The sequence below is a fragment of the Ovis aries genome, chromosome 14, assembly GCF_016772045.2.
Source record: "Ovis aries strain OAR_USU_Benz2616 breed Rambouillet chromosome 14, ARS-UI_Ramb_v3.0, whole genome shotgun sequence".
NCBI classification, from domain to species: domain Eukaryota; kingdom Metazoa; phylum Chordata; class Mammalia; order Artiodactyla; family Bovidae; genus Ovis; species Ovis aries.
In genome coordinates, this window is record NC_056067.1 from 63,264,491 (window position 1) to 63,280,847 (window position 16,357).

The 16,357-nt window shown below is 46.2% G+C and overlaps 1 protein-coding gene across 2 annotated transcripts; it reads right to left on the reverse strand.

The window, feature by feature from the left end:
- Nucleotides 1-800: 800 nt before the first annotated feature.
- On the reverse strand, nt 801-12,186 carry NCR1 (natural cytotoxicity triggering receptor 1). Of its 2 annotated transcripts, XR_009596145.1 has the most exons (8): nt 12,069-12,186; nt 11,951-11,986; nt 11,491-11,775; nt 9,132-9,410; nt 8,810-8,857; nt 8,257-8,304; nt 5,810-8,151; nt 801-4,376 (listed from the first exon to the last, which is right to left on the reverse strand). XR_009596145.1 is itself a non-coding variant. In NM_001199068.1 (7 exon segments), coding segments are annotated over 7 exon segments (921 nt in total).
- Between the last annotated feature and the right edge of the window lie 4,171 nt (nt 12,187-16,357).

The window sequence follows — 16,357 nt, forward strand, 5'->3', positions numbered from 1 at the left end:
CACCAGGAAAGCCCTCACAGTAACTTAAATGAGACTTTTGGATACCAGTGTTTAGTGGGACATGGCTAGGTAAGGATCTCAAGGGAATAGATGATGGAAGAATTGAGTATGGGTCAGGAGTGCTCAGGTTATTTGAGGCAAGGCTGAGTGAGTCAAAATTCAGCCTTCTGCTTGAGTGCAAAGCTCACGGGTAGGATTTACATTTTAAAAAAATGATACAAACATAATCAAGGGAGGTTGTGTTGGACAGTGTCTGGGTCACACCCTCTGCTGGGTATTTTAAATACATTCTGATGGACACTGTGCAGCAGTTTATCCCCCTCCCTGCTGTCTTATTATTTTTATCTATTTATAAATAAGTAAACAGTAAGAAGACTCAATGACCCTATACAGCATGGCCTCTGAGAAGCAGGCTGAGTTTTGAAAACAAAGTTCATACAAATTGGAAAGCCTGTGGCTTGTCTTATAGCTCACTTTGTGCAGAAAATTTTAAAAAGTCTTACGGAGTTTAGGTCACTGAAGATCAGTGGTTCTCACTAGGGGACCCAGGGACACCATCAGGTGCCGGGGTCCAGCCCCAGTGGGTCCAGGGTGATTTGAAGGTGGGGATGGAGTCAGCGTCCTTGGAAAAATACATATTTAATTACAGATATATAGAGAGATTAGAAACGGATAGTGTAGTAGGAAAATTAGTGGAGAAAAAGATGCTGAATAACTTGGTTTATGTGGAATAGCATCCATGCTCCAGATGGGAATTCAGCCAGAAAAATGGGGAGCAAGAAAGAAGCGACATGGGGGAATCAGTCTTTCCGGAAACTGATCCCATTTTCTTTATTTTTAGGTTTGCTTATATACCTTTTGTTACACATAGGGACGAATACAGAGTCACGTGGGGGTCAGCAGTCCTGACCTTCATCAAAATCAGGTGCTTCACATAAAAAAAGGTCTTAGGGATTTTACATCATCTTCTGGCTATGAGACCTGCTGACATTTTATGATTCTTTCCTTCTGATAACCAAAAAACTTATTTCTTCCAAGGGTGTTTTTTCTTAAGCCAGGCACCACCCTCCAAATAGAGTTGCATTCCTATAGGGTGAGGGTGTAGTGAGTTACAATCAAGAAAGGAATTTATTTAACCCAAGGTTACCATGATTAATCTTAAAGGTTAATACTTATTTCTCCTATATGTTAGTTATATTCATTATAAGGACAGGGAATATGGAGATTTAGCAGCAAACATCAGCCCAACAAATGAAAATCCTTTCACCAATGTTCCCCTTAAGATCTATTTAGTCTTAAGACAGTGATAAAGTTACATTTTTACATAGCAAGGACACAGTGATTTATAACAAAGTACAGTGATCTATTACAAAAGAGAACATTCATTAACTCAAAAGCCTAATATTGCTAACCTTAAAAACTACTGTATTTCCTTTTCTATATTCCAAATACATTGATTAATATATTCCCAGGTGCCTAAGGATATGGAGGCCTGGCGGCAATCATTGACTCAACAATGAGAAAAGCCCTATGCTAATTGAGACTTTCAAAATACTCCAAACTCTCTGTGCTGTTTATGATTAAGAGGTAGTAAACAATCATGTGCATAGTGGCAGGAGTATGGATAATCCTGTCGCACAAGCTAGTTTGCCAGCAGAGAGGTTTGACCTGAGATACCCTTGCCCCACCCAGGGGAGGGAATTAGCAGCAATTATTGGCACAACAAATGAAAAACCCTTCACCAATATAATTCCTAACCAACCCACTATACTAATAATTTCCAACTCCCCAAAAGAATTTGCCTTTAGTAAGTCTAAAACATCTTGTGCCTCTCAGGTTGGGAGGCTGTAAACAATCACATGTGGCCTGACGAACCTATACGGGTGGGCTAGATAACCTTCAGAGGAGTCCGTAAGCTGAAACACTCTTGTCACGCCCAGGAATTTTTATTGACTTGGAGCTGCAAGTTAACTCCTCTGAGAGAAATGGTTATGGGGGTGAGCCCCTCGTAAAGTCAGAGGTGTAGGTGAGAGCATAAAACAGACTCTAGTTTTGGGGTTAGATGCTCGGGAACAGGTGGTTTCCTGAGGCTTGATCACACCTTTGCGTATGCCAAGCCTCCTTCCTCATGACATTTGCTATGGGCGGAGTTCCTCACGCTGGCCCCCGGCAATCAGGGACACTTGCCACCTAGGGACACTGGGTAATGTTTGTAGGTATTTTTATTTTTATTTTTTTTTGTTACAACGAGGGGGCGCTCCTGACATTCAGTGGGTAGACATCTCACCATGCATGGAACAGCCCCACCACAACAAAAAACTAGCCCCTCCCCCGAGAATTTCAATAGTGCTGAGATTGAGAGAGCCTACAGTCTAGCCATTCATTGCTATAGAATAAGACAGTGGTCCTCAACTAAGCCTGATTTTGCCGCGCCACCCCCACCCCCCACCAATCTGGCAAAGTCTGGAGACTTAAAAAATCGTGGGGCAATACACATCACATCAACGTTACCGTTTTCATCTTAAAGTACACAGTTGAGTGGCATTCAGGGTGTTCACACCATTGTGACCATCACCACCATCTAGTTCCGGAATGTCTCAGTTCAGTTCAGTTGCTCAGTTGTGTCTGACTCTTTGCAACCCCATGGACTGCAACACACCAGGCCTTCCTGTCCATCACCAACTCCTGGAGTTTACTCAAACTCACGTCCATTGAGTCGGTGATGCCTTCCAACCATCTCATCCTCTGTCATCTCCTTCTTCTTCCGCCTTCGATCTTTCCCAACCTCAGGGTCTTTTCAAATAAGTCAGTTCTTTGCATCAGGTGGCGAAAGGATTGGAGTTTCAGCTTCAGCATCAGTCCTTCCAATGAACACTCAGGACTGATTTCCTTTAGGATGGACTGGTTGGATCTCCTTGCAGTCCAAGGGACTCTCAAGAGTCTTCTCCAACACCACAGTTCAAAAGCATCAAATTTTCAGCACTCAGCTTCCTTTATAGTCCGACTCTGACATCCATACATGACCACTGGAAAAACCATAGCCTTGACGTCTACATCTCCCCAAAAGGAAACCCCATGCCCATTCGTCTACTTTGTCTCTACAGATTTGACTACTCCGGATTTTGGGGGGAGGTCACAACTGGCTCTGCTATGAGTTTTTCGTGGGCACAGACCAAGGGTGCTGTGAAACCTCCTACAGCGCACACCACAGCCCCACAACAGTCGTCACCCAGAGGTTGAAAGCCCCACAGCAGATGGAGAGCGAGCATTGTCTTCAGGATGTCACACCTCCCACGGGTCCCTGGTTGGGTAGAGATCTAGGTGGGGGCGTGACTCTTCCTTCGGCAGGTGTTAAAAACCTCAGCCTTGTGGTATTAGGTGGGCTTCCCCCTCTCCATCTGGTTCTTCTCCTGGACCCTCCCTCTCAGCGTCAGTCCCATTAGCTCAGCTCTGCTGGGACCAGAGGACTGGAATGCTTCCAGAATCATGTCTCCTCCTCTCACCCTCCTGCTGAGCCTTGGCGAGTCCCAGAGAGAAGGTGGGGGCCCCTTGATGCCTCGAAGTGGAGGCAAACTCTTGACTTTGGGGTTCACCTCACCAGGGCTCTGTGTATGAGCCAGGAGATCCAGGTTTGGGAATGTGAATCCCTCCCCCAAAGTTATAATTCCTTAACTCTCGTTTTGCACAAGGTGATGGCAAAAGGCAGATCTGGGGTTCAAAAGTTGCTTCTGGGGCCTTCTCTGGTGGTGTTAAGCATGTTAAGAAACTGCCCTCCAATGCAGAGGATGTGGGTTTGACCCTTGGTTGGGGGACTGAGATCCCCATGCCACAGGGCAACTAAGCCTGCACACCCTAGAGCCCGTGCTCCACACCTGGAGATGCCTGCGAGCCACAACAAAGAGCCGCTGTGCCAGAGTGAAGACCCAGTGCAACCAAAATAAAAACTAAAGACCCCTGGGCTCACCTTACAGTTGGGTTTCCCCTGGCTCACTCTGTCCCAGTCATGCGGGGTGTCCTGCCACTCCTCTGCCTTGCGCCCTGCACCTGTGGTGGTTTCTGCCTGGGGGGTGAGGGTCCTGGAGGCGTTTCAGCGTTTCACATGGCAGTCCTCCTCAGCACAGCCAACATGTTCTCACCTAGCTGACCACCGGATCTCATGGAGGTCCCTCCCCCGTCACAGCACCTTCTTCCATCACCTCTATTTATATCCTTCCAAGCCAGGGGTTCTTAACTGGGTAGTTCCTCAGTTTGTCCTCAGGGGGACATTTGGCAATGTCCATGGAGACTTCTCCCATGTGGCATGGTGATAAAGAACCTGCCTGCCAATGCAGGAGACGCAGGAGATACAGGTTCTTTACCCAGGTCGGGAAGATCCCCTGGGGAGAAGGAAATGGCAACTAACTCCAGTATTCTTGCCTGGAAAATCCCATGGAAGGAGCCTGGTGCGCTACAGTCGATGGGGTCACAAGGAGTCGGCCACGACTGGGCACACAAGCATGCTCGACTCAGCTCATGGAGGTTTTCTGGTTGTAATAGGTTAGGTGGGTGGTGGTCCGGGCAGACAGTGGATAGAGGCTGGGGTGCTGCTCAACATCAAGCTCAGGACAGTCCCTGCTATGGGCTGAATTGTGCCCCCTCGAATGCACATATTGAGGCCCTAACTCCCTCCGCCTTCCCCATCCCCACCCCCACCCCCTGCCCACCACCAATGTGACTATAATCAGAAGAGAAACAGATTTGGGCATCTGATTGTAGAGAAATCGAAACCGTGGCGTTAAATGAAGTCAACACAGACTTGTGTCCAGAGAAACACTAAGTCCACCAGAGAATCTCAAAACTCTGGCCATGGAGAGCCCCCCAAACCCAGTGGTGTAGGGAGAGTCAGAGTGAGTAGGAGGAGGGGTCAGAGAAAGCCAGTGAGGTGACTTTTTCAAGGAGGAAGTGGTCATATATAATTAACAGAAGAGCAAAAGGGGTGAGGGTTAGGGTTGAGAGGTGTCCACTGAGAGTTCCAGGAAATTTATTAGGTTACAAAAACAGCTTCAGAGGAAGTGAGGGGTGAGAACCAGTTTCTAGTGGTTGAGAACTGAGCCTGAAGGGGTAGAGTATAGCCTTGCCCAGGTGGGTGATGTCTCAGGGCGATTAGTCACCCCATCTATAGACCAGGAAGAGTGGAAGGGGGTGGACCTTCTCCGAAAGATATATCCATGCTCTGAAGATTTTGTTCCTGTTCCTGACTCAGGGTGAGAGAACTCTGGTACTGGTGGTGATGTAATAACTGTGGAGCGCTGATAAATTCCTAGAATGACGACTTCCCTGGTGGTCCAGTGGTTAAGGCATCGCCTTCTAAAGCTGGGGGTGTAGGTTCGGTCCCGGGTCAGGGAGCTAACATCCCACGTGCCTTGGGGCCAAAAAATCCAAAATATAAGACAGAAGCATTATGGTAACAAATTCAATAAAGACTTAAAAATGGTCCACATTAAAAAAAAATCTGTAGAATGATGTGTTACTGAGAAGGAGTTATCAGCCCCTCCTTTTGGCCAACAGAAGGTGAAAACAGAAAGGACATAGTTTGCCTCAGGAACATAGATGTTCATGGAGCTCAAATTCCGTCCTTTCTCCCTGCCTCCTGATTCTGCAGTGCACCTGTCGTATGAAATGGGATGAAGAAAGAAGACAGGAAAGGCGGACTGGAGATCCTGTCTTATCATTGTAATTGGGAAAATGGAAGAAACTGGGGGTAAACAAGGAAGGAAGATGCTGAGCTGAGGGAGGAGAATGAGATGCCCTCTCAGTCTTCAAAGCTCACCTTTCCTGATCTCCATGAGACCAGCACCAACCAGCAGAAACGGATCTCCAAGCACATGGGCGCCTTGAGAAGTGAAGATGGTTAGACTGGTCCTGGGCTGGAGTGATGAATGTGCCTCCTTAAAAATATAGATTTCACTGGGATTGTTCAGTCGCTCCATCGTGTGTGAATCTTGCACCCCATGGACTATAGCATGCCAGGCTCCTCTGTCCTCCACTACCTCCTGGAGTTTGCTCAAATTCATGTCCACTGAGTCAGTGATGCTATCCAACCGTCTCATTCTCTGCTGCCCCCTTATCCTTTTGCCTTCAATCTTTCCCAACATCAGGGTCTTTTCCAATGAGTCGGCTTTTGGCATCAGGTTGCCAAAGTGTTGGAGCTTCAGCTTCAGCCTTAGTCCTTCCAATGAATATTTGGGATTGATTTCCTTTAGGATTGATTGGTTTGATCCTAAAGTCCTTGCTGTTCAAGGGATTCTCAAGGGTCTTCTCCAAAACCACAATTAGAAAGTGTCAGTTCTTCAGTGCTCAGCCTTCTTTATGGTCCAACATAAAGATATATATTATATATATAGTAAAAATGAGAAAGAAGGGAATCTTCCTATTTTTTTACAATGAGGATGGACCTTGACAGCATTGTGCTGAGTGAAATAAGTCAGAGACAGACAAATACTGTGTGATATCACTTAAAGGTGGAATCTAAAAACAAAACCAAGCTTGTAGAAACAGAGAGCAGAATGGTGGTTACTAAAGACCGGTGGGTGGAGGAAATGGAGAGATGAGATTTTAGGGAACAAACTAGCAGATGAATAAGTCCTGGAGCCCTAATGATCAGTGTGGTAAAGATACCCCATAGCGTCACAAGATAATCATCAAGCTTGCTAACAAACCAGATCTTCATTATTCCAAGCACAAAAAAGAAATGTTGATAATGTGATGTGAGAGAGGCGTTGGCTAACACTATAATGGCAATCGTTTCACAATAGATTAATGTATCAGATCAACAGACTGCACGCCTTAAACCTACAGAGGGTTCTATGTCAAAAATATTTCAATCAAAAATTTAAAAACACTTTTCAGTTTGGGATGAAAAAGGTTCTCTGAAGTCTGTGGATGTTGCCCCAAATGTATCCTTTTCATATCACACCTGTCGTGGTTCATCTACAATAGCAGTGGGTGGGACTTTGCTACTGGGTTGGTGCCTCTTTAGCTCTTAATCCTATTGACAAGTATGCCTTTTCTGTACTGGTGGTTAAATATTTTGAATGATATCTGCAGAGACAGTAAAGAAGAAAGAGGGATAAATAGCCAGGATGTGGAAGCAACCTAGATGTCTGTTGACAGATGAATGGATAAAGAAGTTGTCGTTCATATATACAAAGGAATACTACTCAGCCATAAAGAGGAATGAATTTGAGTCAGTTCTAGTGAGATGGAGAAATAAGGCAGAAAAAGACAGATTTCACATAGGAAAGCATATATATGGAATCTAGAAAAAATGGTACTGATGAACCTACTTGCAGGGCAGGAACAGATATGCAGACACAGACGACGGACATGTGAACACAGCAGAGGAAGGAGAGGGTGGGACAAATGGAGAGAGCAGCACTGAAACGTGACTACCGTGTGTATAAGAGACCCCCAGTCGTAATTTGCTGTATGATGCAAGGAGCTCAATGCGGTGCTCTGTGACTACCTAGAGAAGTGGGAGGTGGGAGTGAGCCTCCAAAAGGAGGGGGCTTATGTATACCCATGGCTGATTCATGTTGATGTATGGCAGAAACTATCACAACATTTTAAAGCAATTATCTTCCAGTTAAAATCAAATGAATCTATAAAAAGAAGGAAGGAGAAAGACAAAAGCAAGAAGGAAATATTCCCGTGGCCGTGATGTTAAAGCTGTTTTCGGGAAAGATGGGGGTGGTTGAAAATTTGGCTTGCAGGAAGGAAGCACAAGAGTCCTCCGAACCTGGAAGAGACAACAGGCTTGGTCTGCAGGAGAAACGTGCTGTCTTCATCTTCCTCCTGCCCAACTGCACGAAGTCCGTTAGTTCTCTGCAGCAACTCTTTTCCTCCATGGGTTCCACTTGGAGCTCCCACAGCCCAGAGTTGGGGCACTTTCAGCTCCACCTGTGGCCACTGGGTCTCTTGGTCATGTCTCCAGGGCTCTCTGTGCTCGGAGCCTTCTCCTGCACCTCCGACGTGAAACCCAGTGGGCTCTCTTTCCAGACTTCCTTCTGTGAAGCCAGTCTTCAAGCAGGAGCCCCATGAGGGCAACCAGGACCAGGACAGCCAGGCCAAGCCGGATGAGATTCTGGACCGTGTGATTCCAGAGGAAATGGTCTGGGTCAGAAGGACAGAGCGATTGCTCACGGGGAGCTACCAAGGCTACCTCACCCCATCTCTTTCCCCTTTCCTAAGGGCCCACAGACCCCGCTGCCAGCTTACCTTTCTGTGATTGGGTCCCTGTGGTTAACTCGTAGGAATCCCAGTAGTCTGCAGAGAGTAAGGAAAGTGAAGAAGGGAGGAAAAGAGATGACGTGAGGGACTTCCCTGGTGGTCCAGTGACTCAGACTCCATGCTCCCAGTGCAGGGGGCCTAGGATTGATCCCTGGTAGGGGAACCAGATCCCACTTGCTCCAACCAAGAGCTCCCTGATGCTGGGGAAGGTTGAAGGCAGAAAGAGAAGGGGACACCAGAGGATGAGATGGCTGGATGGCTTCACCGACTCCATGGACGCGAATCTGAGCAAACTCCGGGAGATGTTGAAGGACAGGGGAGCCTGGCGTGTTGCAGTCCATGGGGTTGCAGTCAGGTTGGACCTGACTACTCTAGGTTATGAGCGCCATACAAGCAAGGGTCTTCGTCTGGCTGGCTGACAGGACTGAAGTTCATGGCTTGCTCTGTGCTCTCAAGGGATATTGTGAAAGAACGCCAGCTTTTTAGTGTGCTTGGGAGGCTTTGAGTCCTTCCCCCGAGTTTAGAAGTATCTGTTACTCACCAGAAGCAGTGTGCTCGGTGGGCGCGAAGGTGGTGTCCCCGGCATCTCCTGGTAGTGGAGACAAGGAGAAGATCAAGGGGTCTGGTCTTCCCACCTCTTCCCTCCCCCATCCCTGCTCCTCCATCTGCCATCTCTCTGGTGATGGTCCTCATGCTCTCGCTAACCCCTGGACCTCTGGGAACTGATGTGGATGAGAGCATTGGTGCAAAGCACCCTCTCTGCATCTCCCCACCTGCCTCTTGGCTGCCATCCTCATTGCTGTTTGGTGGTCACTTAGAGATCCAGAAAGGACATGGGGCAAAATTGAGGGGGAGGTCCTCACCTTTGACCAGGAGCTTCACAGGCTTGCTGGGGAAAGACCACGCGTGGTTGTTGTAGGAGCCAAAGCACCTGTATGTCCCTCTGTGTGCTGGGGTCACAGGGCCCAGGTGGAACTCTGCCCACAGGTTCCCGTATCTGAGCTGGGGGCGGCTGGATTGTCCCGCCTTGAGCAGGAAGAATGTGCTTGTAGCTGTCGCCAACTGGCAACGGAAGGTCACGTTCTCTCCTGAGGTCACCTCAGACCTGGGTTCAACTGAGAGCGTGGGTGTGTCATACAGTCCTGTGAGAGAAGGTGGCTAGTAGGTTAAGAGCATTTTTTTTTTCTTTTGGCCACGTGCTACATGGGACCAGAGTTCTCCCACCAGGGATTGAACCCCAAACCTTTCCACTTGAAGGGTGGAGTCTTCACCAATGGATCACCAGGCAATTCCCGGTACAGAGCATCTGCTTGCTGCATCTCCAAGCGTCCCTCTAGTCCTTAGGGCCAGGATATCACTGCTCGGAATCTTGCTCTCGTCTTCTATTTCCTAGATTTGTCTTGGTTATGGACACACCCTCCCTGAATTCTCCCTTCAAGACTGAGACGGTCCCTCCACCAGCTGCCAAGAGAGTTAAGAGGAATCTCTTTCTGGGAATTTCCCTACATCACTGGTCCTCAGCATTTGGCCCTTGGGACCAGCAATGCCAGCATCCTGGGGATGCTTGTTAGAAATGCAAATTTCCAGGCTCTACCCTCTAACTATTGCATCAGAAACTTGGGGGGAGGGGAAGCCACCTGTGTTTTAAAATCTTTTTGGTGGGACTTCCCTGGTGGTCCAGTGGTTGAGACTCCACCTTCCAGCGCAGGGCAGGTGCAGGTTCCATCCCTGGCTGGGGAGCTAAATCCCACATGCCTCGTGCCAAAAATCCAAAACATAAAACCCAAAGCAGTATTTTAACACATTCAGAGAAGACTTTAAAAATGGTCCACATCAAAACAAACAAACAAACAAAACTTTAAAACCTCATTGCTACTTTTAGTTGTAGTATAATATACATAAATTTACCACCTTAACTATTTTTAATTGTATAGTCCCACGATATTAAGTACATCCACATGGTTGTACGATTGTCATCCCTGTTAATCCCCAGAACGCTTTTCATCTTGTAAAACTGAAACTCTATACGTTAAACATTAACTTTTCATTTCCCCTTCCCCCAGACCCTGGCAACCACCATTCTACTTTATGCCTTTGAATGTGACTACTTTAAGTCCCCCATATAAGTGGAATGTACACTTATTGATCCTTTGACGGTGGGCTTATTTCACTCAGTATAACATCCTCAAGTTACCGAGTGTCAGGGTTTCCTTCCTTTTTAAGGCTGAATAGTATTCAGTTGTATGAATAGACCACATTTTCTTCATCCAGTCATTCACTGGTAGGCAAAGTTGTTTCTACCTTTTGTCTGTTGTGAATACTGCTTCCATGCATGTGGGTTTACTAAAGTCATCTCTGCTTCTGCAAGTACACAGGTGACTCTGATATTAACTTAAACTTGAGACCCACATCCCTCAATGGAAGGGACCCACCTGACCCAAGATTACCTGGCCACCTCAACCCCTTGCTTTTTCCATACTTCCATTTCACCCTCACGTGCTGTGTAACTGATTTGAATTTCCTGACTTTGACTCATAGTATGTCTTCTGCTAGAACCCAAGAACCACAAAAGCAAGACTGTTTGTCTGGAATCTCCCTAGGAGTGGTTCTCATCCCATCCCTGCCTGATAGGAGTACAGAGCTTCTAGCCTCATTTCAAGCCTACGCTGAAAGGCCAGCCAGGTCCAGAGTTCCACATTTGCTCAGTTGAAGTCTCTGTCCTTAAATTTTTTATTAAAAAAATTTTTTTTGGCCACACTGCATGGCATGCGAGATCTTAGTCCCCTGGCCAGGGATTGAACTCTCATCGCATGCATTGGTAACATGGAGTCTTAACCCCTGGACTGACCACCAGGGAAGTCCCTGAGGTCTCCCTTGGAGCTGCACTGCTGTCCGACTGCCCTTTCTGTGAGTAGTGAGGGCCTGTGCCCCTCACTTATCACAGGTGCTGTTTTTAAGGACATTCCACGGTGATTCCTTCTGGGCACAAACATCCATCTTAGAGTCTCTTTTCCAAAGAACCTAAGACCAATCTGCTTCTAGGGCATAGAGACAATTCTCTAAAGATAACCCCATAGGCATTAACCAACCCCCTGCATTGCCCCCAAGACAAACTAATATCTGAGCAAGGCTTGGGAGAGATGGAGGGAGACAAGCAAGTGAGGACTTTCTGGAGGACTCAGGTTGACAAGATGACCTATAGCTGAACCACGGGATAGTTACCTGTTACCACCAGGTCCAGAGGGTCGCTGAGCTCGGACCAGAGCTCCCCACTTCGGTAGGAGCACCTGTATTGCCCTGCGGTGTGAGAGGTCATGGCCGGGATGGGGAACTTCACCCAGTTCATCACTGGGCGCGACTTCGGTCTCTCCAAGGCAGAAAGTCCCCCCTCAAAGTGCAGCTGGTACTCCATGGCCCCGCCAGCTCCCCGACACCCGATGGTAGCCGGTCTTCCCTTTGGGATCATGAAACTGGGTTTGACCCAGATGGCAGGTTTCGAGAGCATCTCTGGAAGGGAATCAGAGGCGGGAGTTCCCAAGAAAGCCCCCCTTCCAGCCTACTGTCCACCCAACTGCTGGCTGTGAGCCTTCCTAGCCAGGCAGAGTCCCTGGCCGTTCCTCCAGCTGTCTCAAGCAGACATGGTGGCTGAACCCGACTCAGGGGCTTTGAAGGAAGGACTTACGCTTCTGGGTGCTGCTCCTCTGGCTCAGACCCAGCCCTGGAAGACAGGGATGATGAGATATGTTGCCCCATCCACGCTAGACCCCTCAATTCCAGCTCTCTCCCACACAAGAACTCACCAAGGACGAGAAGGACAGCAAGTGTGGAAGGCATCACTCAGATTCTGCCTGGTGAATGTAGACAGCTGGGTGGAGATGGAGCCCCGCGGGCCAGGAGGATGCGCAGGATGTGGTGAGTGAAGCCCGGGAGCTGCCGCCCAGGGGCTTTCACACCAACTTGTTTACTGATGATTCGAAGGCCTTCCTCCACCTCTGGCCATTGGCAGTAAGGAAAAGACGCAGTTCCCATGATGCATCTGAGTGTATCTGTGGTTTCTAACCAGAGCTTCTGACCATGGTCTGGTTCCTGGCAGAAACTCATTTCTAGGTCAACTGGTAAATTTTGAAATGGGGACGTTATGTCCAGGGAAGGCATAGGGCAGTGTACAGAGCAAAACCCTTAAAGTCATTTATACAGCATGCTTGGGGCTGGTGCATGGGGATGACCCACAGAGATGTTATGGGGAGGGAGGTGGAAGGGGGTTCATGTTTGGGAACACATGTAAGAAATAAAGATTTTAAAATTAAAAAAAAATTCCTAGATTAAAAAAAAAAAAAAACCTGTGTTTGACTTTGGCTCCTCTGTGTCCAGCATTCATGTGCTGGGATGTTAATTGGTTTCATCAGATTGATAGAGGGACTTCTCTGGCAGCTCAGTGGTTGGGACATCACCTTTTGACATGGAGGGTGTGCATTCCATCCCTGGTCAGGGAGCTAAGATCCAAGCCACATGCCACATGGCCAAAAAATTGAAATATGGAACAGAAACAATATTGTAACAAGTTCAATAAAGACTAAAAAGAAAAAAAGAGTAGAATGATAAAACTGTCTTCTTCAGATTTATTACAATGTTTTAATAAAATACTATTTTTAAGCAAAATATATTTCTTACATAATGACATTCCTTTAGTTCAGTTCAGTCGCTCAGTCGTGTCCGACTCTTTGCGACCCCATGAATCGCAGCACGCCAGGCCTCCCTGTCCATCACCAACTCCCGGAGTTCACTCAAACTCACGTCCATCGAGTCCATGATGCCATCCAGCCATCTCATCCTCTGTTGTCCCCTTCTCCTCCTGCCCCCAATCCCTCCCAGCATCAGAGTCTTTTCCAATGAGTCAATTCTTCGCATGAGGTGGCCAAAGTACTGGAGTTTCAGCTTTAGCATCATTCCTTCCAAAGAAATCCCAGGGCTGATCTCCTTCAGAATGGACTGGTCGGATCTCCTTGCAGTCCAAGGGACTCTCAAGAGTCTTCTCCAACACCACAGCTCAAAAGCATCAATTCTTCGGCCCTCAACCTTCTTCACAGTCCAACTCTCACATCCATACATGACCACAGGAAAAACCATAGCCTTGACTAGGCGGACCTTAGTTGGCAAAGTAATGTCTCTGCTTTTGAATATGCTATCTAGGTTGGTCATAACTTTTCTTCCAAGGAGTAAAGTGAAAGTGAAGTGAAGTCGCTCAGTCGTGTCTGACTCTTTGCGACCCGTGGACTGTAGCCCACCAAGCTCCCCCATCCATGGGATTCTCCAGGCAAGAATACTGGAGTGGGTTGCCATTTCCTTCTCCAGGGGATCTTCCCGACCCAGGGATTGGACCCAGGTCTCCCACATTGCAGGCAGACGCTTTAACCTCTGCACCACCAGGGAAGCCCAAGGAGTAAGCGTCTTTTAATTTCATGGCTGCAGTCACCATCTGTGGTGATTTTGGAGCCCCCCAAAATAAAGTCTGACACTGTTTCCACTGGTCTGCTATAAAGCAGAATATTAAAATATTAAGTACATTAATATATTTTAAATGCAAAGTGTGCCCATTGTTCTTTTTTAAAGGGTAAAAATAATTTTTAAATAAATAAGTTATTTAATTGGAGTATAGTGGATTTGCAATATTCTATTCGTTTCAGGTATATAGCAGTGATTATAGTCCATAATAATTTATTACAGGATAATGACCATAATTCCCTGTGCTATATAGTCTCTTCTTCTTGCTTATCTATTTTACCCATGTTAGTTTGTATCCCTTACTCCCATGTCCCTAATTTGTGCCTACCCACTTTCCTCTCCCGTTTGGAAACCACAAGTTTATTCTCTGTTATCTGTGAGCCCACTTCTATTTTGCTTATACATTCATTTATTATTATTAATTATTAATTATTATTTTTTAGTGTACATATAAGTGATGTCATACAGTGTTTATCTTTCTCTGTCTGACTGATCTTACTAAGCATAATGCCCTTGAGGTCCATCTGTGCTGCTGCACAAGGCAGAATTTCATTCCTTTTTATGGTTGAGTAGAGATGTGCAAGCTGGTTTTAGAAAAGGCAGAGGAACCAGAGATCAAATTGCCAACATCTGCTGGATCATTGAAAAAGCAAGAGAGTTCCAGAAAATCATCTATTTCTGCTTCATTGACTATGTCAAAGCCTCTAACTGTGTGGATCACAATAAACTATGTGCCAGGAGCCAGCGAGAGGAACTCCGCCCATGGCAAAGGTCATGAGGAAGGAGGCTTGGCATACGCAAAGGAGTGATCATGCCTCAGGAAACCCCCTGTTCCCGAGCATCTACCCCAAAACCAGAGTCTGTTTTATGCTCTCACCTACACCTCTGACTTTACGGGGGCTCTCCCCCATAACCGTTTCTCTCAGAGAAGGAGTAAACGTGCAGCTCCAAGGCAATAACAATTCCTGGGCGTGACAAGAGTGTTTCAGCTTAGGGACTCCTCTGAAGGTTATCTAGCCCACCTGTATAGGTTCGTCAGGCCACATGTGATTCTTTACAGACTCCCAATCTGAGAGGCAGGAGATGTTTTAGATTTATTGAAGGCAAATTCTCTTGGTGAGTTGGAAATTGTTAGTATAGTGGGTTGGTTAGGAATTATATTGGTGAAGGGCTTTTCATTTATTGTGCCAATAATTGCTGCTAATTCCCTGCTCTGGGTGGGACAAGGATGTCTCAGGTCAAACCTCTCTGCTAACAGACTAGCTTGTGTGACAGGATTATCCAGACTCCTGCCACATGATTGTTTACTACCTCTCAACCATAAACAGCACAGAGAGTTTTGGAGTATTTTGAGAGTCTTAATTAGCATAGGGGTTTTTCTTTTTGTTGAGTCAATGATTGCTGCCAGGCCTCCATATCCTTAGGCACTTGGGAATATATTAATCAATGTATTTGGAATACAGAAAAGGAAATATAGTAGTTTTTAAGGTTAGCAATACTAGACTTTTTGAGTTAATGAATTTTCTCTTTTGTAATAGATCATTGTGCTTTGTTATAAATCACTGTGTCCTTGCTATGTAAAAATGTAACTTTATCACTATTTTAAGACTAAATAGATCTTAAGGGGAACATTGGTGAAAGGATTTTCATTTGTTGGGCTGATGTTTGCTGCTAAATCTCCATGTTCCCTGCCCTTATAATGAATATAACTAACATATAGGAGAAATAAGTATTAACCTTTAAGCATATAGGAGAAATAAGTATTAACCTTTAAGATTAATCATGTTAACCTTGGGTTGAATAAATTCCTTTCTTGATTGTAACTCACTACACCCTCACCCTATAGGAATGCAACTTTATTTGGAGGGTGGTGCCTGGTTTAAGAAAAAACACCTTTGGAAGAAATAAGTTTTTTGGTTACCAGAAAGAAAGGATCATAAAATCCCTAAGACCTTTTTATGTGAAGCACCTGATTTTGATAAAGGTCAGGACTGCTGACCCCCACGTGACTCTGTATTCATCCCTATGTGTAACAAAAGGTATATAAGCAAACCCAAAAATAAAGAAATTGGATCAGTTTCCGGAAAGACTGATTCCCCCATGTCGCTTCTTTCTTGCTCCTCGTTTTTCTGGCTGAATTCTCATCTGGAGCATGGATGCTATTCCACGTAAACCAAGTTATTCAGCCTCTTTTTCTCCACTAATCCTCCTACTACACTATCCGTTTCTAATCTCTATCTATATCTGTAATTAAATATGTATTTTTCCAAAGATGCCGACTCCGTCCCCTCACCTTCGAATCACCCTGGATCCACTGGGGCTGGACCCTGGCAACTGTGGAAAATTCTGAAAGAGATGGGAATACTAGACCACCTGACTGGCCTCTTGAGACACCTATATGCAGGTCAGGAAACAACAGTTAGAACTGGACATGGAACAACAGACTGGTTCCAAATAGGAAAAGGAATACGTCAAGGCTGTATATTGTCACCCTGCTTATTTAACTTATATGCAGAGTACATCATGAGAAACACTGGGCTGGAAGAAGCACAAGATGGAATCAGGATTGCCGGGAGAAATATCAATA